Consider the following 22,661-nt stretch of genomic DNA (forward strand, 5'->3'; position numbering starts at 1 on the left):
ATGCCTATAGGGCAGCCTTTGAGAAGTATGTACCCGACCCCAATCAACCACACGGTTTTCACCGTGGAACAAAAGTTTTATTCATATGCATGCTTAACTCTGCTCTCGGCACTTCGGCTTTGACGAGCACTTCACCTCTTTCGGTGGAAACAACACACTCCGGCTCAGCGGCCCTTACGAGTCTGGTTGTCTGATAATTCTCAATGAGCATGCACATGACTCGATCTCTACGGATCGGCTACTCGGCGTATTTTTACGCAACGGGCTCAGGACCTCGTCAAGGCGCTACCACTACTTTGGCGCAACGGCTCTTACAAGTATGATGCCCTTGCAGGTGTCAGGGAGACGAGTCATTCTGACATCGTTCCAACAAAGGGCATCATTGTGCCACTTAACTGGTTTCGGCAGCTCTTCTGCCAACCATTCTGTCAACACCTTCTCTGCTCTACCGGCAGTGGTGCGACGAACCTTTCTACATCGTAGAAGGCATTCTATAACTGGGTAGCACTTCTGCTACGTTCTTTCTGAGCCATTCTTAGCTCCTTCAGGAATTTCAGCAGCACTTCCTCTCTTTTACGGAGAAAGCGTGCGTTTCTTTTATCCGTTTCAGCGGCATCTCCCCTCTTTGGTGGGAAATCGCTACGCTTAACTCGGGAAATGGATGCGCACCGTTGTGCGTACTTTGCATCCATCAAGGTTGCAGGAACCTTGGGCCATAGCTAGGCCATACGTAATTGATTTAGTCTTTACGTAAAGAGCATTTTGCCAAAAGGCGAAGCCTTTCCAATAGGGGCTTCATTCGTCAAGCAGAATCTTGTACGAGGAGCGGTAAGGGAATCGCATGGGCGATTTTGGAGTTGATCTCCGTTTGAACGCTCACTTACGCGCCATATATGTAATATAAGCAGAAGCCTGTGCTTTATACAGCGGCGGCGTAAAGGAAATGCATATACTATTGTTCAGGGTGTGTAACTGAACGAAATATTCTACATATATAACAAAGCAGAAGCCTTGGCATCGTTCGACGCGACGGCGTAAGTAAATACATTGCAGAAAGCAGGAGCCTTGGCATCGTTCGACGCGACGGCGTAAGTAAATGCATAATCGGAAGTGCAGTAATCGGAAGTACAGAAAGCAGGGAGCCTTGGCATCATACGACGCGACGGCAAAGGTAAATTACATGGCCTGTGCGATATAAGACGCGTCGGCAGTATCAGCAGATATACACCTAGATCTGTATCCAACGATAGTTACGAGGCGAGCGAGTGAACACCGAAGTGTCCTAGAGGGCTCAACCAAGAACTAGGGTGAGATACTATTTTGAAGAACGCATATACTGCGTATTCGAACATATATATCCGACGATAGTTACGAGGCGAGCGCGTGAACACCGAAGTGTCCTAGAGGGCTCAACCAAGAACTAAAGCAAGATACTACTTCAGAAAGTATATTCTATATACAAACAATCAAATACTTGAGAGAGATGGTTTAATGAAGCGAACTTACTTCAAATCGTGGAAGAAACGGCTCCGGGTTGCTTCTTTGGCTTCGAGCCTTCCTTCGAGAGGTCAGACTAAGTCAGATGAAGCTGACTTAGTTGAGAAAGAGGTAGAGCAGGTCAAGCTACTCAACCTAAGTGGTTTGAACCTAACAGGGTTCAATCCAAGTCAACTGGGTTCAGTAGGTTCGAACTCAGCTCAAGTAGGCTAAGTCTGGGTTCAGAAATCCAAACCGGAATCTGGACCAAAAAGGACTTTGACTTTGACTTTAAACCCAACTAGGTTCAAGTCAAGTCAACTGGGTTTGGACCAGGTCAAGTGGGTTCAGACCCAGGTCAGGTGGGTTAGGACCAGGTCAGGCAGGCTCAGGCTAAGTCAGGCAGGCTCAGACCAGGTCAGGTGGGCTCAGGTGGGCTAGGCTAGGTAGGGGAGGTTTAGGAGAGAGAGAGAAGGCAAGAGAGAGAGGGGGGGTCGATTTTTATGAGAAGAGAGAGAGTGGGGAGGGCTATTTATAGCCCAAGCCCACCTCCTCTTGGGTTTTCTCATGCCCAAACTACCCCCTTGGCTTCTTTTTAATTCCAAGAGGTTCCTTGGTGTGGGGCCCACTTGGATATTCCATGGAATATTTTTGTGGGTCCCACCAGATATTTTCTGAGGAATATTTCTGTGGGTCCCACCAATATTTCCGTGGGTCCCGCAAGAATTTCGGGTTTCCGGCAATTTTTTCCGAAAAACTCTGAGTACGCCATTTTCTTCGTATTGACGTAACTAAGAAAGTTGGCTCGTACGAATCTATTGATTTCGTTTAGTTAGGAAGTTATGGCTTCCCGAGTGTTTGAGCATATATTCGCGATTCGACGAATATCCTAAGTATAACTGGCTCGCAGGAATTGATTCGTTTCGCATTCTGAGAAGAAATGCTATTTTTACCGGTAAATGCCTCATGAATTTTATTCAGATATTTTCTGAAAAATTGCGGGTCTTACATCATTACCCCCTTAAAGGAATTTCGTCCGCGAAATTCAGCTAAGAGTACAAGGTGAAGAGTTCAGGATATTTATCCCGCATATCCGATTCGGGCTCCCAAGTGCAATCATCGACTCCGTGATGTTGCCATCTTACTTTGACAAGTGGAATGACCTTTGTCCTTAGCACTTGCTCCCGTCGGTCCATGATCTCTATTGGCCTTTCTTCCACCGTCATATCCTCCTGGATGTCAATATATTCATGTTGGATGACGTGGGAAGGGTCGTGAACGTATTTTCTAAGCATTGACACATGAAATACATTGTGTATCTGTGTATACTGCGGTGGCAATGCTACTCTGTAGGCGGTCTCTCCTATCCGGCTCAAAACCTCGAAGGGACCAACGAATCTGGGGCTGAGCTTCCCCTTCTTTCCGAAACGAAACACACTCTTGGTTGGGGAGACCTTGATAAAAACCTTATCTCCAACCGCAAAAGCGAGTTCCCTACGCCGCTGATCGGCGTAGCTCTTCTGTCGACTCTGAGCAGCCAGTAGCTTCTTTCTGATCATGTGGACCTGCTCAGTGTAATGCTGTAACACAATGGGCGAGTCCAAGGTTCGCTCACCCACTTCACCCCAATGGATCGGTGATCTACAGGGTCGTCCATACAAGGCTTCATACGGCGCCATCCCAATGCTAGCGTGGTGGCTATTATTATAAGCAAATTCAGCCAACGCTAGGTGGGAATCCCAATCACCTTTCCATTCCAGCATACAGGCTCTTAGCATATCTTCAAGAGTCTGTATGGTTCGTTCTGATTGCCCATCTGTTTGGGGATGGAATGTTGTACTGAACTTGAGTTTCGTCCCCAGGGCTCTCTGAAGCTGCTCCCAAAAGTGAGAGGTGAACTTCGGGTCACGATCGGATATGATCGAAATCGGCACTCCATGGAGTCTAACGTTTTCCCGAATGTAGATCTCTGCCAATCGTTCAGTTGAGTATCGAGTGTTGATTGGCAGGAAGTGAGCAGACTTGGTGAGTCTGTCCACGATCACCCATATTGAGTCATGTTGTCTCCTGGATCGAGGCAATCCAACGATGAAATCCATCGTAATGCCTTCCCATTTCCATTCTGGAATCTCGATCCGTTGCATCTTTCCACCAGGTCGCTGATGTTCGATCTTAACTTGCTGGCAGATCAAACACTTCGAGACAAACGTAGCCACATCACGCTTCATACCCTTCCACCAGTACTTTCTCTGCAAATCTCGGAACATCTTCGTACCCCCAGGGTGGATAGTATATTTGCTACTATGGGCCTCCTGGAGTACTTCTTGTCTTAGCTCAGGGTTATTTGGAACCCAAATTCTCTATTCCATCCATATTCCTCCATCTTCTTTCAAATGAAAGAAAGTATCATCTTTTTCAGCACGAGCTTTTAATTCCAAGTACTGGGGATCCTTGAACTGTTCGGCTACGATGCGATCGAGGAACTCAATGTGGATCGTCAAACATGACATTTGGATTCTACCTGAATCAGCCAAAAATGGCTTCCACTTGACGAAATCCTCCATCAACTTCCATTGTCCGGTTAGGCTGGCCAGAGTGCCAACAGTCTTGCGACTAAGGGCATCTGCTACAACATTCGCCTTTCCAGGGTGATAGGAAAGCGTGAATTCATAATCTTTGAGGAATTCCAGCCATCGCCGTTGCCGCATATTGAGTTCTTTTTGAGAAAAGAGGTATTTTAGGCTTTTATGGTCCGACATGACCTCAAATTTCTCTCCATACAGGTAGTGTCGCCAGATTTTAAGCGCGAATACTACCGCGGCAAGCTCCAGATCGTGGGTTGGATAGTTTTTCTCATGGACCCTCAACTGTCGTGATGCATAGGCGATTACTTTGCCATGCTGCATCAACACACAACCCAGACCTGTTCCTGAGGCATCGGTATATGCCACGAAGCCTCCCTGACCAGAAGGTAAGGTAAGGACAGGGGCAGTGGTAAGCCTCTGTTTGAGAACCTCAAAGCACTCCTTACACTGGTCAGTCCATTCAAACTTGGCTCCCTTTTTAAGTAATTTCGTCATCGGTACGGCGATTCGGGAGAAGTCTTGTATGAACTTCCGATAATATCCGGCAAGTCCAAGGAAGCTACGAACCTCAGTGATATTTTCTGGCTGCTTCCAGTCCATCACAGCTTCCACCTTCGCAGGATCCACTGCGATTCCATCTTTTGAGATCACATGACCAAGGAACATCACTTTATCTAGCCAGAATTCACATTTTGAAAACTTAGCATAGAGTTGGTTATCTTGAAGGGTTTTCAAGACGATTTTCAAGTGCTCCACGTGTTGTTCCTTGTTCTCAGAATATACGAGAATGTCATCAATAAAGACGATGACAAAGCTATCCAAATATGGTCTGAATATCCGGTTCATTAGATCCATAAAGGCAGCAGGCGCATTAGTGAGTCCGAAGGGCATTACTACGAACTCATAATGGCCGTATCTCGTTCTGAAGGCTGTCTTGGGTATATCCTCTTCCTTTACTCTAAGCTGATGGTATCCAGACCTGAGGTCGATCTTGGAGAACACTCTCGCTGTTCTGAGCTGATCGAATAAGTCCTCAATCCGAGGCAATGGGTACTTATTTTTAATGGTTGCCTGGTTAAGCATCCGATAATCGATGCATAACCGAAGGGATCCATCCTTCTTCTTTACAAATAGTACCGGGGCTCCCCATGGTGACATACTTGGTCGGATGAACCCTTGTTCCATCAGTTCTTCCAACTGACACTTCAACTCACTGAGTTCAGCTGGCGCCATTCGATACGGGGCTTTGGATATCGGCGCTGTTCCAGGTAAGGATTGAATTCCAAATTCAACCTCACGAAGTGGCGGAAGTCCTGGCAATTCCTCAGGAAACACATCGGGAAACTCCCGCACTACTTCCAAACTCTCAAGGGGTTGGTCGTTGGATTTTTCCACCGAGAGACTCAACAGGAAGGCCACACCACCCTTCCTAAGGTATTTTTGTACCTTAAGTGCTGATATGAGCCTTTTTTGTGGAACTGGTTTGGATAACCGGTATTCCATCTTAGGTAATCCGGGTCGAGATAGAATCACTCTGCCCTCGCGGCACAGAATCTTGGCATTATTCTGAGCCAACCAATTCATTCCCAGAATGACATCGTACTGTATCATATCGATCAGGATGGCATCAGTAGGCAAGTGTTGCCCTGCTATCTCAATATCCAAATTTTTCACACACCGAATACATTTGGTGCGTGAACCCAACGGGTTATATACTTCGATCATTTTATCAATCGGTTGCACCGAAGCGTGGAGTTGTTCGGTGAAATCGTCAGAGATAAACGTATGAGTAGCACCACAATCAAACAAGACGTAAGCTGCATGTCCATTAACAGGTACGGTGCCTTCAATCAGGTCACCATTTTCGACTTGTTCAGTCGTTACAGCATATACACGACCTGCAGCAGGCCTTTGTTCTACTCTAGGTGGGGGTCGTTGGACTTGTGTTCGTTGTGGTACTTGTTGAGAGGGTCCGGCAGATCCGGCATTCCTCCTCTGCTCATCAATAAGCTTCTTCCTGCATTGTCTTGCAATGTGGCCCACTTTGCCACAGTAGAAGCATCCACCTGTGTCACGTGGACATGGTCCTCTTGCGTGATTAACATGGCATTTTGGGCAGTTTGGGTTGAACTGCAGGTTGTTTGGAGCCATGTTCTGCCTTGGCCTTACAACTTGTTGAGTGTTGTTCCCACCTTGGAACCTTTTCTTCTGAAAGGGTTGTCGTGAACCCTGGCCACTTGGAAACATTCTCTTCTTGTTCCCACCATCAACTATGGGCCTTTTTGCTATGATCACTTTTGATCGCTCCCAATCCACTTGTATTTTTGAAGCTGCTGCCACAGCCGTTTGAAACGTTTGGGGCATGCTGGTGATAACCCGTGACCTTAGCCCTTCTCGCAGTCCATTGATGTACTTGTCGGCCCTTTCTTGGTCGGTCTCAAATAACCGGGAGCAGTACCGTTCAAGATTTTGAAATTTGGTGGTATAGTCAATCAGATTCATGCCACCCTGCTCCAATTCCAGAAACTCCATCTTCTTCTTGTTCCTGGAGTGTAATGGAAAGTAATTATCCATGAAAGCTCTCCGGAAGTCAGTCCAAGGAATGACTTCAACTTCCGAGAACTGGATAATCTTAGTGGTATCCCACCACTTCCGTGCGTTGTCTTTCAGCCGATACGTGCCAAAATTGGTTTTCTTTTCCTCTGGTACTCCCAGTACTAAGAAGGCACGTTCCGTCTCTTCGATCCAACTCTCCGCGAGCTCAGGATCGGCTCTGCCAATGAAAACTGGCGGGTCAAGCTTGAGGAACTTCTCATAAGTTACTCCTCCCAGGTGCTCGTTTCGTGGTGCGACTGGTTCTGGCCTCGTTTCACGGATGGCGGTAACCAGGTTGTTGAGTGTCTCTAACAGGAATCCTTGCGTATGAGACTCCTCGCTTGGTATGGTTCTCCTCGTCGTAGGAGCCATTTATCTATGCACACACAAGCACTTGTTTTTAGTTTCTCGATGTATATGAGGAAGTAAAAGCTTTATTTACTTAATATACATCACATTTACACAAGCATTGCCTTAAACAAAACGTCATGCCGCACTGGCAGACTTTAGGCAATGAGAAACTATATACATGAGTCTACTGACTCCAAAACATCACCAGTCTCTTTAAGACTTGGATTTCTTTGATGAAGACGAACTCCAAAAGGTCCATCTATTGCCACATGGCCTTGGTGCAGGCACTACTAGCTTCGGCTTGGGCGGCACTTCCGCACTAGCAAGCGAATACTGGGGATATATGAGAGACTCCAGTCCACTTTCCCAGTTAGCAAGATCAAGACTCTGGGAGTCTGGAATAAGGATTGGCGAACAGAAAGAATCTCCTCTTTTGTTCCTGCCATTTAAGCTCGGCATATGTGATGCCGGATGGTAGCTTGGCGAGTGATAGACTTCTGCAGGGAAGTTCAAATCAAAATCCCTCAGCCTTGGTAATTCATCAAAAGATGTTGGGGTATGGTTGCGCCCAACACTAGAGTGATGCGGTCCACTGACACGCGAAGTCTCATCCCTGAGACCCTTTGAAGCCCGCCGACCCATATCGGCGGTATATTTCCTTTGGCATTCGTTGGCGGAATGCCCATCTTCGCCACAGTATTGGCAGTCTTGGACTTCATACGGGCATATCCACTCATCGTGCATGACCTTGCAGCGATAGCAATATCCACGCGAGTCATGAGTTGCCATCTATACAAAGATGCACCCAGATCAGAACAAAAGTATAAAAACATATACTTACAGTGCGATATCGGTACCATGACGGATCTTGAACCAGGTTTCTCAGACTCATGCTCTGATACCAATTCTGTAACGCCCCGGATTTCCAAAACAAAGCTAAGTTAAAATTTTCATGAATTTCTTTTTTTTTTTTTTTTTCATTGCAGCGGAACTTAGAAAAGCTTTTAGCAGCGGAATAAGACGATAATGAGTCGTCAGTTTTAGAAAACTCCGAGCACGTTGCAGGTATGTGGCCAAGCAACTCATTGACCACCAAAGTGTTCCATTTTATCGAAAACATATGTTTATTACAACACTACTGCTTAGGAAAGCAGTGTAGGTTCAATAAAAAGGAAGCAGTACAACTCTGTCTAGAGAAACCCTGGAACTTGATGCCGCCTTGCTCCGCATATCGTCACGTAGGTTCAACACCTGAAATCCCCATTAAACGGGGTCAGAACCACTGATGGTCTGGTAAGTAGGCAAACACCTATCTGTTCAACTCAAGTAAATGCATAGACCACTCAGGGTCGCAGTTCGTAATACGACGCTCAAGCCTCCATGACTTAGCGTATATCGCACAAGCCTCATCAGGGCTATGAGTTGAACATCCACGCAAGTCGTCATGACTTCGCATAAGCCTCTTCAGGGCTGTGAGTTAGAATAACCTCTCAAGTCTCTACGACTTAGCCTTGACTTCCTCAGAGTCACGAATAGATGTCTAGCTCAAGCCTTTATGCTTGGCACATCCGTATCCTACGAATCTAAGGACAGCTCTCCGAGCTTCACTTAGTCGTACGGATATCAATGGGGTTCTTTCCCAATCGGTCCAGTAGTATACCGACCATGACACCTTCACAAAGGTTATGCAGGACTGACTCAACAACGTCATCCACTCATACATTCAAAGTAGCGCTGTACCTAAGCTAATGCTTTGTTTCGATAATTGCACCTCCCCCTGGGCTTAGGGGACTCATATCTGGGCGACAACGCGACGATCTGGGGGTTGATTATTCTATGTATTTTAGATACCCCAGAGGCCTGTTGACCCCATCCCCCTAGTAGGACGGTACAGCATACCGGAAGAGATCCTTACTAGGTATCCGAATGCATTCTGCTACTGCAGTAGTTGGGTTCAATCCTTAGATATTTAAGGATAACCACGACCTCCATACCTCTGAGTGACGAAGGCCATCAATGAACTCTATCAGGTTCGGGTGAAATATATGTCACTCAAGGCTGCGCCATCACCGTCTTCCTCGGTGAGAAATTCTGAAAGGGGCCTGCCGGTCTTACAATTACTTGACGAACATTGCATGCCTATAGGGCAGCCTTTGAGAAGTATGTACCCGACCCCAATCAACCACACGGTTTTCACCGTGGAACAAAAGTTTTATTCATATGCATGCTTAACTCTGCTCTCGGCACTTCGGCTTTGACGAGCACTTCACCTCTTTCGGTGGAAACAACACACTCCGGCTCAGCGGCCCTTACGAGTCTGGTTGTCTGATAATTCTCAATGAGCATGCACATGACTCGATCTCTACGGATCGGCTACTCGGCGTATTTTTACGCAACGAGCTCAGGACCTCGTCAAGGCGCTACCACTACTTTGGCGCAACGGCTCTTACAAGTATGATGCCCTTGCAGGTGTCAGGGAGACGAGTCATTCTGACATCGTTCCAACAAAGGGCATCATTGTGCCACTTAACTGGTTTCGGCAGCTCTTCTGCCAACCATTCTGTCAACACCTTCTCTGCTCTACCGGCAGTGGTGCGACGAACCTTTCTACATCGTAGAAGGCATTCTATAACTGGGTAGCACTTCTGCTACGTTCTTTCTGAGCCATTCTTAGCTCCTTCAGGAATTTCAGCAGCACTTCCTCTCTTTTACGGAGAAAGCGTGCGTTTCTTTTATCCGTTTCAGCGGCATCTCCCCTCTTTGGTGGGAAATCGCTACGCTTAACTCGGGAAATGGATGCGCACCGTTGTGCGTACTTTGCATCCATCAAGGTTGCAGGAACCTTGGGCCATAGCTAGGCCATACGTAATTGATTTAGTCTTTACGTAAAGAGCATTTTGCCAAAAGGCGAAGCCTTTCCAATAGGGGCTTCATTCGTCAAGCAGAATCTTGTACGAGGAGCGGTAAGGGAATCGCATGGGCGATTTTGGAGTTGATCTCCGTTTGAACGCTCACTTACGCGCCATATATGTAATATAAGCAGAAGCCTGTGCTTTATACAGCGGCGGCGTAAAGGAAATGCATATACTATTGTTCAGGGTGTGTAACTGAACGAAATATTCTACATATATAACAAAGCAGAAGCCTTGGCATCGTTCGACGCGACGGCGTAAGTAAATACATTGCAGAAAGCAAGAGCCTTGGCATCGTTCGACGCGACGGCGTAAGTAAATGCATAATCGGAAGTGCAGTAATCGGAAGTACAGAAAGCAGGGAGCCTTGGCATCATACGACGCGACGGCAAAGGTAAATTACATGGCCTGTGCGATATAAGACGCGTCGGCAGTATCAGCAGATATACACCTAGATCTGTATCCAACGATAGTTACGAGGCGAGCGAGTGAACACCGAAGTGTCCTAGAGGGCTCAACCAAGAACTAGGGTGAGATACTATTTTGAAGAACGCATATACTGCGTATTCGAACATATATATCCGACGATAGTTACGAGGCGAGCGCGTGAACACCGAAGTGTCCTAGAGGGCTCAACCAAGAACTAAAGCAAGATACTACTTCAGAAAGTATATTCTATATACAAACAATCAAATACTTGAGAGAGATGGTTTAATGAAGCGAACTTACTTCAAATCGTGGAAGAAACGGCTCCGGGTTGCTTCTTTGGCTTCGAGCCTTCCTTCGAGAGGTCAGACTAAGTCAGATGAAGCTGACTTAGTTGAGAAAGAGGTAGAGCAGGTCAAGCTACTCAACCTAAGTGGTTTGAACCTAACAGGGTTCAATCCAAGTCAACTGGGTTCAGTAGGTTCGAACTCAGCTCAAGTAGGCTAAGTCTGGGTTCAGAAATCCAAACCGGAATCTGGACCAAAAAGGACTTTGACTTTGACTTTAAACCCAACTAGGTTCAAGTCAAGTCAACTGGGTTTGGACCAGGTCAAGTGGGTTCAGACCCAGGTCAGGTGGGTTAGGACCAGGTCAGGCAGGCTCAGGCTAAGTCAGGCAGGCTCAGACCAGGTCAGGTGGGCTCAGGTGGGCTAGGCTAGGTAGGGGAGGTTTAGGAGAGAGAGAGAAGGCAAGAGAGAGAGAGGGGGGGTCGATTTTTATGAGAAGAGAGAGAGTGGGGAGGGCTATTTATAGCCCAAGCCCACCTCCTCTTGGGTTTTCTCATGCCCAAACTACCCCCTTGGCTTCTTTTTAATTCCAAGAGGTTCCTTGGTGTGGGGCCCACTTGGATATTCCATGGAATATTTTTGTGGGTCCCACCAGATATTTTCTGAGGAATATTTCTGTGGGTCCCACCAATATTTCCGTGGGTCCCGCAAGAATTTCGGGTTTCCGGCGATTTTTTCCGAAAAACTCTGAGTACGCCATTTTCTTCGTATTGACGTAACTAAGAAAGTTGGCTCGTACGAATCTATTGATTTCGTTTAGTTAGGAAGTTATGGCTTCCCGAGTGTTTGAGCATATATTCGCGATTCGACGAATATCCTAAGTATAACTGGCTCGCAGGAATTGATTCGTTTCGCATTCTGAGAAGAAATGCTATTTTTACCGGTAAATGCCTCATGAATTTTATTCAGATATTTTCTGAAAAATTGCGGGTCTTACACAGAGTGCAAGCAAAATATGAGGGACCGACAATCTGCCGTCGGTGATGATTTTTTATTCTTCTTTGGGTTATAAAAAAATATAATAGAAAAAAAATAGATACCAACGGGAGATCCGCTTATCTGGCAAGAGCAGTTAGTGCACGTCACTTGTGTTGGTTGTAAGTTCGAATCCCAATGGTACTGTCGAAAAAAAGGGAAAAAAAAAGTAAATGCGTGTGACCCTGTCCACTAATAACCTAACAGGCTTACACGTTTGGCACTCAGAACCGAACAAACTTTTTTCTCTTAAACAGTTTAATGTTGCTAATTCCATTTAGTGCACGTCACATGTAGTTTTTTTATTATTTATAATTGAATCATTTGCACACAATTAAAAAATGACAAAGCAAGCATGCATAATGTTGCTAATTCCATTTTCTTTTGATACCTCAAAGAGTAAGGAAAGGGTGATTTTTTTGTCTTTCTATCATTGACATTCTGTTTATGATAGAGATAATATCTTTTTTTTTTCTAGCATTATTTACCATATGTGAAGTTTGATTGAGATTGCCTTGATATTTTACATTTAAATTTGTTTCGGTTGTATTTTGTGCTTTGCACAATTTATAGTTTAATCCATCTTTGTCATGGTGATCTCCTTCTCTTTGTTGTATTTTTTGTTTTTGTTTGTAGGTGGGATTCAGGATCAACTGTTGGTGAGTTTGACGGTCATTCAAGACGTGTCTTAAGTTGTGCATTCAAGCCTACAAGACCTTTTCGTATTGTTACATGTGGAGAAGATTACTTGGTGAATTTCTATGAGGGACCACCATTTAGGTTCAAACTGTCACAAAGGTTAGTCTTGTTTATGGTTTTAAGAGATTGATTTATACTATATTAGGTCAAGGATAGTGCAAATTTGCTAAAGGTTCAGCTGTTTTAACATAATTGTTTTGTATGAAGAATCCTTTGGTACATTGTCTTTCTTTTTTGGTAAAGGTATGAGGATCCAATGCAGGAACTGAAGCGTGACATGTTAGCCTGTCGAAGCAAATGAAATTCTAATAGCTATTCAGTATATGATGTGTTAGCTTTTAAGTAAATAATGACCATTCTCAAACTTTAGGAGTGCACTCTGGCTTGAAACATTACTATAACGTTTAACTTGCAATGGAATATAAAATCATGGTATAAATAAGTGTTCCTAGTATCTTCATGCTTGAATGACATTTTCCAAAAGCAATGCACATGATGTAAATAATATTTTCTCCAAATTGTAAGGAATTATGTGCTCTAGTGAGGGAGATGTATACCTGCCCTTTATCTGATGTGTAGTCTGTTTAAAACTAGTAAGAGAATTAACTAATAACATCCAAGGGGAATATATCAGGGTATTGAAGATAACATTTAAACTATTATTCCTAAAATGGCCAACACAGGTTTAAATTAACTGCACCGTCTAGGTAAATGTTTTAATATAATTGATCTTTGTTCTTGTAGGGACAGGACTACCACTTTTTCTACCAAAAATCTAAACAGATTTTTCAAGCCATAACTAGAGAGCTTTTCTGTCCTAGAGGATGGGCCCTGCTGGTTTCCATATCACAGTTCATATCTTGATAATATTGCTTCAAAATACATTATAACTGCCAAGCCCCCTTCATGAGAGCGATATAGTTATGAATCTAGTCTGAGCACATCAGGAACACTTACTAATTTAGGTCTCTCTCCCTCTGTGTTTAAGGCTGGAAGGTTATAAAAATGGCAAAAAGCAGAAAATATGACAAGAACATGAGGGGCTTGGCAAACTTTCTTTTTCTTAACAGTTAACATAGGTTATGGATATATAAATGATAAAAGAGTAAGTTAACCGATAAGGGAAAAGGCTACTAACAAATGACGCTTCTCTAGAAAATCTAATTGCACATTCATAAAGGTTTAAGTTTCATATATACATATGGATTCATACAGTTTGAGGATTTGATTAACATATTTGTTAGATTTGAAATTAGATCAAACTAGATTAGCTTTCTATTCAAAGTAATTTAAACATGTATCTCTATTTGAATCTTTATGGCTATGGCCACATATGAGAAAAAATGGAAAGAATGGAGAATGGGGCATGCCAAGATTATGTCTTGGGTCATTAGTAGTCTTGATATCAAGAAGTGCTTGAGTCTAGCTAAATTTGAACATGCAAATAAATATTTGCATGAGACTATCTTAAGAAAATGTATTCTCTTAAATCTATGTCACATGGGTGCAGGTGCAGGGGCAGGGGTGCGACACTTTAAAAAAACTTGGGTGCGGGGATGCGGCAAAAAGTTGGACATAAATGACCCTGGGTGCATTGACTGCACCCAGGGTCAGGTTGATCGCATCGGGTGCGGGTGCGATGTGAGTGCGGCACCTAGTTGAAGAGTCCCTGTGACATACTCTTAAAGATATTACCCACATTTGCAACTTGTAAGACAAGGTACACACTATGATTCAAGGAGAAAAATGTATTAGAGAATATTTTAGTAAGTTGTTCGACCTTTGGAATGAGTTTGCTCTTCTTGAGTCACAAGGACATTATCCCAAAGACATAGAACTCCGTCAAAGACAAATTGATGTGAAACATTTCTATCAATTCATCAATGGTCTAAGACCGGAGTTTGAGTCTACTAAATCGGCTTTTCTTCATAAAGGAGAAGTTCTCTCTATTGAAGAGCTAAGTATAAAAGAAAATAGACTAAAAAAAAGACATTTAAAGATGATGATAATTCGGTCATAGCCGTGTCTAGGCTGAGAAACCATGTCCATGCTTACCAACTACTACATTATAACTATCACATTATAAGAGACCAAACAATGATAGCTATGGAAAGCAAGACAATGAGTTTGAAAAAAAAAATAAATTATTTGCTATTATTGTCGTGAACCGGGGTATGTCAAGATATATTGTCCTAAACTAAAGATACCCTATGAGAAGAAGGTAGCCTCCGTTGCTCAAGAGTCAAGTGAATTCAAAGCTACACAAGAATCAACTATTGAGAGCATGTCCTTGACTCAAATTGTAGAAGCTCTTCAACCTCTATTCAAAGGAGCTTCACCAACCGAAGCTACGGTCTCTTCTGTTGGCATCTTTGATCCCAGTAAGTCTCTTTGGCTTCTTGGCTCATGTGCCTCATTTCATATGACACTAAATTGTGATATTTTATCTGGATGTCATAACTCAAGCGAGTCAAATGTTTTTTATTGTTGATAGAATATCTCTTGAGATAAAGGGAATAAGAAATTTTGAAAATATTTTAAAGAGATTTTTTATTCAAAAAATTAGATATATTCCCAAGTTAAGCCTAAATCTTTTATTTGTCTCTTAATTATGTGACCTTTGGTATAATGTTTCTTTCTCTTCTATTGGTTTATGAGTGCGGGATCGTCTCTCAGGGAAGCTGATTGGAGAAGGCTGTAAAGAAGGAGGTTTATACTACATAGATTTTTTGGAAATACCTAAGAATACTTTTTGTTATAATGTTTAAAAACTGAATTTTGGATTTTGGAGCTCCCTAACCAAAATCTTCTGAAATATTATCTGCATGAATGCAACCAAAACTGATTGGAGCTCCCATGTGGCAGGTCATGAATCCCCTTGTCATTTTGTGGTTGATGTATGCTTCAAAATTGCCCTTCATATCTTCATCTGGTCTGATACCATCTTCAGATTGATGGTAACATGATTATGTTCCTTTGATGTGTGAAAGAATATGTGGTGTGTGCGAACTGTGAAACAAGGTAAGAGAAATGAGTGAGTGAGGAGGAAGAAGAAGATATAGGAAAAGAGAGGAAGTGAGAAAAGACAAGGGAGAAAGAGAATAGGGCTGGAATCGTGCCCTATCCCTCTCATATTGACCCTTATAAAGGTAATTTAAGTCAGTTTACAAAAATGCCCTTCATAACTATATCTTTTGACCTATTGGGTCTTGAATACAAAAAAGGACTTCACTAGCCAATCAATTTTGACTCTCATGTAATGCTTCCTTATAACATATTGTACTTCAAAGGATAAACCAGAGTTGCCAGTTGGGGAAGCGATTCGGGTAGCGGAAGCGGGAAGTGAGGGGGAAGCGAAAAAAGGAAAAAACAAAAAAAGGAAAAAACAAAAAAAGGAAAAAAAGATGCATTTTGGAAGCGCCACGTTTCGCGCCTCCGAAATACGCTTCGGAGAAGCATGCTTCCCCATGTCCTATGGTACTTCCGGTAACCCTGGGATAAACCTCTAAACTGGTCATCATGATGTATATGAACCCTTTATTTTTGTTACCTCATTAATTCACTGGTCTGCACTCCAGTTAAGCTAACCAAAACAGAAAAAGTGAAAAAGTGGAAAACTTCCCTTAAGTATCCACTAAACCTGCCATCTTTTGATCGATGCAATTGGATTGAGTGTTAGATGTCTTCATCCTTCTAAGATTTTAATTCATGGTAGCCTCTTGGTTCAAGATAGAACGCAGAAACATAACATTTATTCAAGTTTCCTTGCATTGCTTGTTTGGCCCATCAAATATTGTGCATTGGTGTGATTTGGCTACATTGTTTACAAGATGCCTTTCCCCATTAATTGTTGAAGCATACTCTTTATTTTGGAGCAACAGTCGTGTCCTTGATTTGCAGAGTCCAATGCAAAACTTCTGGAAAAATGTTCTAGGGTTCATATTAATTAACATCGAGTGCTTGGTATTTTTTCTTTTTTTTTTTCAAAATTTCTTGTAGGAGAAATGTAGTCATTATTTTAATTTTATGTCAATGATAAAAAACTCATTCATGGCATTGTAGCAATGTAGGCTTGTGGCCATAATAAAATATAATGTTCTGAGGAAGATGTTCTTGATTGTGTCTTACCGAACAAAGGTAGTATGTAAAGGAAACATTATTGTTTGAAGTGCAGGGAACATTCCAACTTTGTCAATTGTGTAAGGTTTTCTCCTTATGGAAGCAAGTTTATCAGTGTAAGTTCAGATAAGAAAGGTATACTATATGATGGGAGGACAGGAGAAAAGATTGGGGAGCTATCTGCTGAAGGTCACAATGGTAGCATCTATGCTGTTAGTTGGAGTCCTGACAGTAAAGAGGTATTTATGATATTCCTATGCTATTTTCATTATTGATTAATAATTATACTTCTAGTGGTGGACTTAGGATGCAAATATCTACATTGAATGATATCTACTTTTTCCTTTTTCAGATTCTTAGATTGATAATATGAACATTTTAATTGGAACACAATTAAATTTAAATGTTAATCATATAATCAAATGCCTGACTAATGGAGAGTTTTTCTTCTACTTTTTTGTTTTTTGGTTGATCGAAGAAGCACATTCATTTATCTGTTGAATGAAAGTTTTATACAATCTGGTTTACCTATATTCTAATGGTCTCCAGCACCATACTGGTTCTGATGGGGCTGTACTTGTCTGTATTACAGGTGTGAGTGGAAGTGTTAATCCAAAGTTTCATTGTGTGCTTTAGTCTGCTTTACTTTGGTATTGATAGAAAATTCTTTCATATTTTCTGTGCAGTTGGATAAACCTGGTTGAGGTTATATTTGTCACAAAATGGCACGGATCCCAATACCCTCCATAATGGACTCCGAGGGTCAAAACATAATTCATTTGAACAAAAACATAAGAACTAAAATGAAACACAATAGAATGTGAGTAAATAACTTCATTAATAAAGAACAGTAAAAATACAAAAAAAATACATTTTAATCCTCATTACAATACACTAAAAAACACACAAGAAGCCTAAAACCATGGTTGCTAGTCGAGGAAGCGGGAAGCGATATGTGAAGTGGAAGCGTGGCACTTTCAAAATTTTAGGAAGCGGGAAACATGGGACGACTTAAAAGCGAATCAAGAATCGTCTCGAAAGCGAACCAGAAGTGAATCTGGAAGCGACCTAGGAAGCGAGGGGGAAGCGAAAAATAAAATAAAAATAAAAATACAAAAAAAGGGAGGAAATGCAGGGAAAGCGAAGGAGAAGCGTGCTTCCCATAAATGGGAAGTGTGTTTCCTATAAATGGGAAGCATGTTTCCCATAAAAGAGAAACGTGCTTCCCATAAATGGGAAATGCGCTTTTCAAAAAAATTGGCGCTTCTCAGTGCGTTTTGGAAGCGCGACGTTTTACGCTTCCGAAACATGCTTCCCCACTAGGCTAGGTGCTTCCAGTAACTCTGCCTAAAACTACTCATCACTCCCTCACCTTACAAAGGCACCCACCCACCCATATTTATAGAGAAAAGAAGGAAGAAGAGAGAGATTAAAGGAGAGAAAAAGGGAGACCACACTAACCATTGGACCATAAGTCAAACAACTAGTCCAAGTCAACCAAAGTTGACTTAACTTTAAAGTATATATATCAGAGTTACCGAAAGCACCTAGCCTAGTGGAAGCACGAAATGTTGTGCTTCCGAAACGCGTTGGGAAGCACCATTTTTTTTAAGAAGCGTGCTTTCCCGTTGCTTACCCCGCGCTTCTCCTGCGCTTCCTCCCTTTTTTCATTTTTTTTTATTTTTATTTTTTCGCTTCCCCCTCGCTTCGTAGGTCGCTTCCGGTTCGCTTCCTAGGTCGCTTCCAAGATGATTCTTGATTCGCTTTTAAGTAGTCTCACGTTTCTCGCTTCCTAAAATTTTGAAAGTGCCACGCTTCCTGCTCCTGCTTCCTCGACTGGCAACCATGATATATGTTAACGCCCCCGCTCAAACTTACATTGACTCACTATAAGTTTGCAATTACAAAAGGAATCCCATTACACAAGATATCGACATGTTCTTCTATAATACAAATTCTTGAAGGAGCTTCTAGATCTTCCTTGATATGCTCGAAAGGTCTCTAGAATCATCAATAATGCCAATATTTTAAAGAGTGCAAAAGGAGCAATCCAACTAAAAATAACTATATATATATATATATATATAGAGAGAGAGAGAGAGTAATGGGTACGTGCTAAATAAAATATGCTAGATGAAACATGCTAAATGAGTTTTTCAGGGTTTTTTTGTTTTATTTTTAAATTCTAATCGTACAAATGTGATCTATGTACTTGATTTTATAGGGTTCAACTCTTTAAGTGTTCGATTCTGACACATGAGCGGGTTTTTATAACGTTTAAAAAATCACCATTCCAAAATCTTTGTTAATTTTTAGGCTCCAAATATCATTTTTTTCATCCAAAACACATGATCCAAGTGTGGATTCCTCGTAAATTGACCATGCCCAACACATTTATGGGGTCAGAACTGCAAAAAAAAAAACCCACACCAAAAGAGCAGAAAAACCCATTTAGCACATTTCATTCGCATATTTCATTTCGTACACACCCATCTCTCTGTCTCTCTCTCTCTCTCTCTCTCTATATATATATATAAATGACCAAACACGCCAAAAATACAATACATATTTAATAAGACATTTTAATAATTTTCAAAATCTTTTAATAGTAAGAAAATTTTTCAACATCAATTTTGAAAGTCATTAAATTTTTATACACAATATTCATTGAGAGTCTCACCTCAATAGATAATTTTACGAAATCATAGTTCTTGATTTATAAGAGAACACAATTGCATATTATCAAAAGAAGAGATGCATGCATAAAATATCTCAAAGATAAACGTATAAATCATTCATCACTTTAAACATTCATGAAAACATGCATTATTGAAAGTCAATACACACATCTATCTCGAAAAGCACATTAATGCATGAAATATGAATTCTCAAACAACATCAATACCATGAATAAATAACTCACAAAAGAGTTTAACCCACACAAAAAATATTCATAAAGCAGGGTTTTTCAAAACAAGTAGCCATATTAAATGTACAACAGAAATAATGGGGAAGTTCAAAATCCCACGTACAAATCATAACAAGAGATATTTTGTAATAATGACAAATATTAATAACAATTTAAATCTCAACAATAGAAACAATATCTATAAATACACTCAAAATATTGCATCCTATGCAACCAAGGCATATCATGATGTAAATCACCCAAGATAACTAATCATGGAACACATTTAAAATATCTTTAAGCATGCAATTAAAACATATTCAATGCAAAATGCATGAAGAATTTTCAATAACCATTTCCCAGACAAGGGTAAATGAGTGAATTTTTTTTAGAAATTTTGTGGAGAGATTTGAAAATCCCACAAATATCAAGAAATGATATTTTGCAAACCTTCACAATAGTTCGACCACCATAAGCAATTTACCTCGCTTGACCTTCAAACCTCAAAATTCAAGTGTAATAGCTGCTAGAACAAGAGATCAATGACAATGCTACTTATGAGCTTAACAAACACACAAAAAGTGTGAACATCTCATCTATATAAAATAACACTTAAATAAGAGACAAACCTCAATGTTTCAGCTACTAGAAAAAGAGCATAATACAAACACACAAAAAGTATGAATAACCAATGGGTGCACCTAACTCATTGCAAACAAATCTTTCTTGTCTACGTAAAATGACACTTAAATAAGAGACAAACCTCAATATTGAAGTGCATCAGCTACTAAAATAAGAGTATAATACAAACACACAAAATGTGAATAACCAATGGGTGCATATAACTCACCACAAAAATATCTTTTAAATAAGAGACATAATAGGAGAAGACACGAAGTAAGAGAGCTTGTAATAAAAACAAACTAATGTCATCAAGAAGGATAAATGTATCAATTTTAACAATCTTTCAAACACCATATTTTCAAAATAGATAACCATCACAGATAAACATAATTATAAGTATTCATAATAACATTGTCCAAATAAACAAATGAGTGATATAACACACTCATAGAACTAGAGATCAAACAACCGTCAATTAGAGCCAAACTATAAGGCGACAATCTATACTGATAAGAAAACCAAGGTGCACACAACTCACCCCAACAAGCATCTCTTGTTCAACAAAAGCAACATGGATGTAGATACCAATCAAACCCAAGACAAGTGACAACACATCACTCATAACCTTTGGGAATCTAGACTAGTAAGATGACATGAGGTGCACACATAACTCACCTCAACGGCTAACTCTGACCCAACAACAAGGCCAAAAATAAATGGCGCATCCTAGAAAAATCTATGATGGACAAAAAACAATGCCAAAAGAAGGCAAAAAATACTCACGGAAATTGTTTTTCAAATAAGTGAGTTCATATATAAAAGTACCGATTTGAAAAAACAAAGTTTTAAATCAAATCCAATAAAGGTAGATGAAGACTTAGAATGAATATAGTTCAATCATATGCACAACAATATGTCAATTGATGCAATCACTTCCAACACAAGATGTCTCATGACAAATTTTACAAACTTTGACAAGCAAATAATGGACAAGAATCATGCCCAATATAAATAATCTGCATAGATGTGATGAAATTATGATGTTAGAGTATCTTTCAAAAGATAATGGAATCATGAATCCACCAATCAAGAAACAAGTGCACTAAGGCACATCATATACAAAAGATCCAATAAATCTCAATAAAAAGACAAAAGTATATGATTTTATTAAAGAAAAGCTTCTAAGAAGCTAGATCTAAATCATTAGTCTACTATTAGACAATTGATGACAAACATATAGAGATTCACAAAGAGCTATATAACTATCAACAACCATGAACTCATATATATCATACAAAGAATTTTATCACAATGTAACAAATATAAAATCTTTAAGAAACATGCAATGAAGTATCAATGCACAAGAAAGAAACCGCTAAGGGTTACAAAAGTGCACAAACAATCAAGTCACTAAGCTACCAAAAAGCACATAAAACTACTAAGGGCTAAGCAACAATCATACAAGAGTCTTTTAAAAAATATAAGTTTTATTCATAAAATGCTCAAGAAGCATACACAAGAACCCACTAAAAAATATAATGCATAATAGAGAAATTAAAATATGCATTCGAGTTCATGATGACAAATCATGCTTATGCCATCCAATAATAATCACAAAGGCTACATAATTAAAATCATGCATGGTCACATAGTTAGAATCACCAAAGAAACATCACTATATATTAAAAATCCCAAAGATAATCTATGTAAATACATACATTAAGAGACACAAAAAAAAAATGTAAAAAATTAATATTTTGCAAAACATGAAACACATAAGATTTTAAGAAACCACATATTTTTGCAAAATATAATTTTTTCAATATACATAACCATAATCTAAAAAATATATTAAAAGACAATAATTTCTATTGAGAATGTACGGTACGGGTCTGGTTCTAGACCCAAAATGATTCTTTTGTATTGTATTTACATGGTTGGTGTTATCGGGTCTGGGTTGACAGACCCGATCCAACTTGTATCATATATATTACATTGAATATAGGGCACAACCTCTCATTGAGAATCGTGCCAGTCATTGCTGCCTCTCCTTCTTGCAAATCCCTTTCTCTTCTGCTGTGGATGAAGATCTGGTCGAAGGTGCGTGACTTCTAACATGGTATCAGAGCAGGCTGAGAAGTAAATACTAGGTCGAGTTCTCTTCTTCCTTTCTTTGATCCAAGATCTGATCTTATCAGATCAGATTCTATTCTCCTTCTGTCCTGAAAATTGATCTTATCATATTGGGTTAAAAATCTCTCTCTTAAAATTTTTAAACATCTTTCTTCCTCTCTAAGTTTTCGATCTCTTAAAACTGAATCTGTTCACGTCAAACAGTCTGGTCAAGTCAAACCAGATCTGTTTTCTTAAATCTTGATTATTTTTTTTCCTCTTTGATGCTGGATCGGATCGTTCCAGATCTAGTGTTTTCGTTCCAAGCCAGACTAAATTAGATCTGGCCATGGCATATTGATTCTTCCCTTCAGCAGCGTTAAATCAAATCTGATCGTATCAGATCAGATTTGTGTTTCCATTTAAACTTAGATCTCTCTTTTGTCTTTCAAGTAAAATCTTATTCTCCAAAACCAAATCAAAGTTTCGGTCCATACAAAAAAAAAATTCAGATCATTAATTTGTCGTGTTC

General features: G+C 40.6%; 1 protein-coding gene across 1 annotated transcript in view; it reads left to right on the top strand.

Annotated features, from left to right (window-relative positions):
* LOC149829673 (actin-interacting protein 1-2-like) overlaps positions 1 to 22,661 on the top strand; it is a 64,465-nt gene that overhangs the window by 15,290 nt on the left and 26,514 nt on the right. The window contains exons 2-3 of the mRNA XM_090015236.1: positions 12,304 to 12,465; positions 16,541 to 16,724. Coding sequence (XP_089871362.1) covers positions 12,304 to 12,465; positions 16,541 to 16,724 — 346 coding nt within the window. The remainder of the gene's footprint in view (positions 1 to 12,303; positions 12,466 to 16,540; positions 16,725 to 22,661) is intronic.

The sequence above is a fragment of the Nuphar pumila genome, chromosome 8, assembly GCF_984573655.1.
Source record: "Nuphar pumila chromosome 8, dmNupPumi1.hap1.1, whole genome shotgun sequence".
In the NCBI taxonomy this organism is placed as follows: Eukaryota; Viridiplantae; Streptophyta; class Magnoliopsida; order Nymphaeales; family Nymphaeaceae; genus Nuphar; species Nuphar pumila.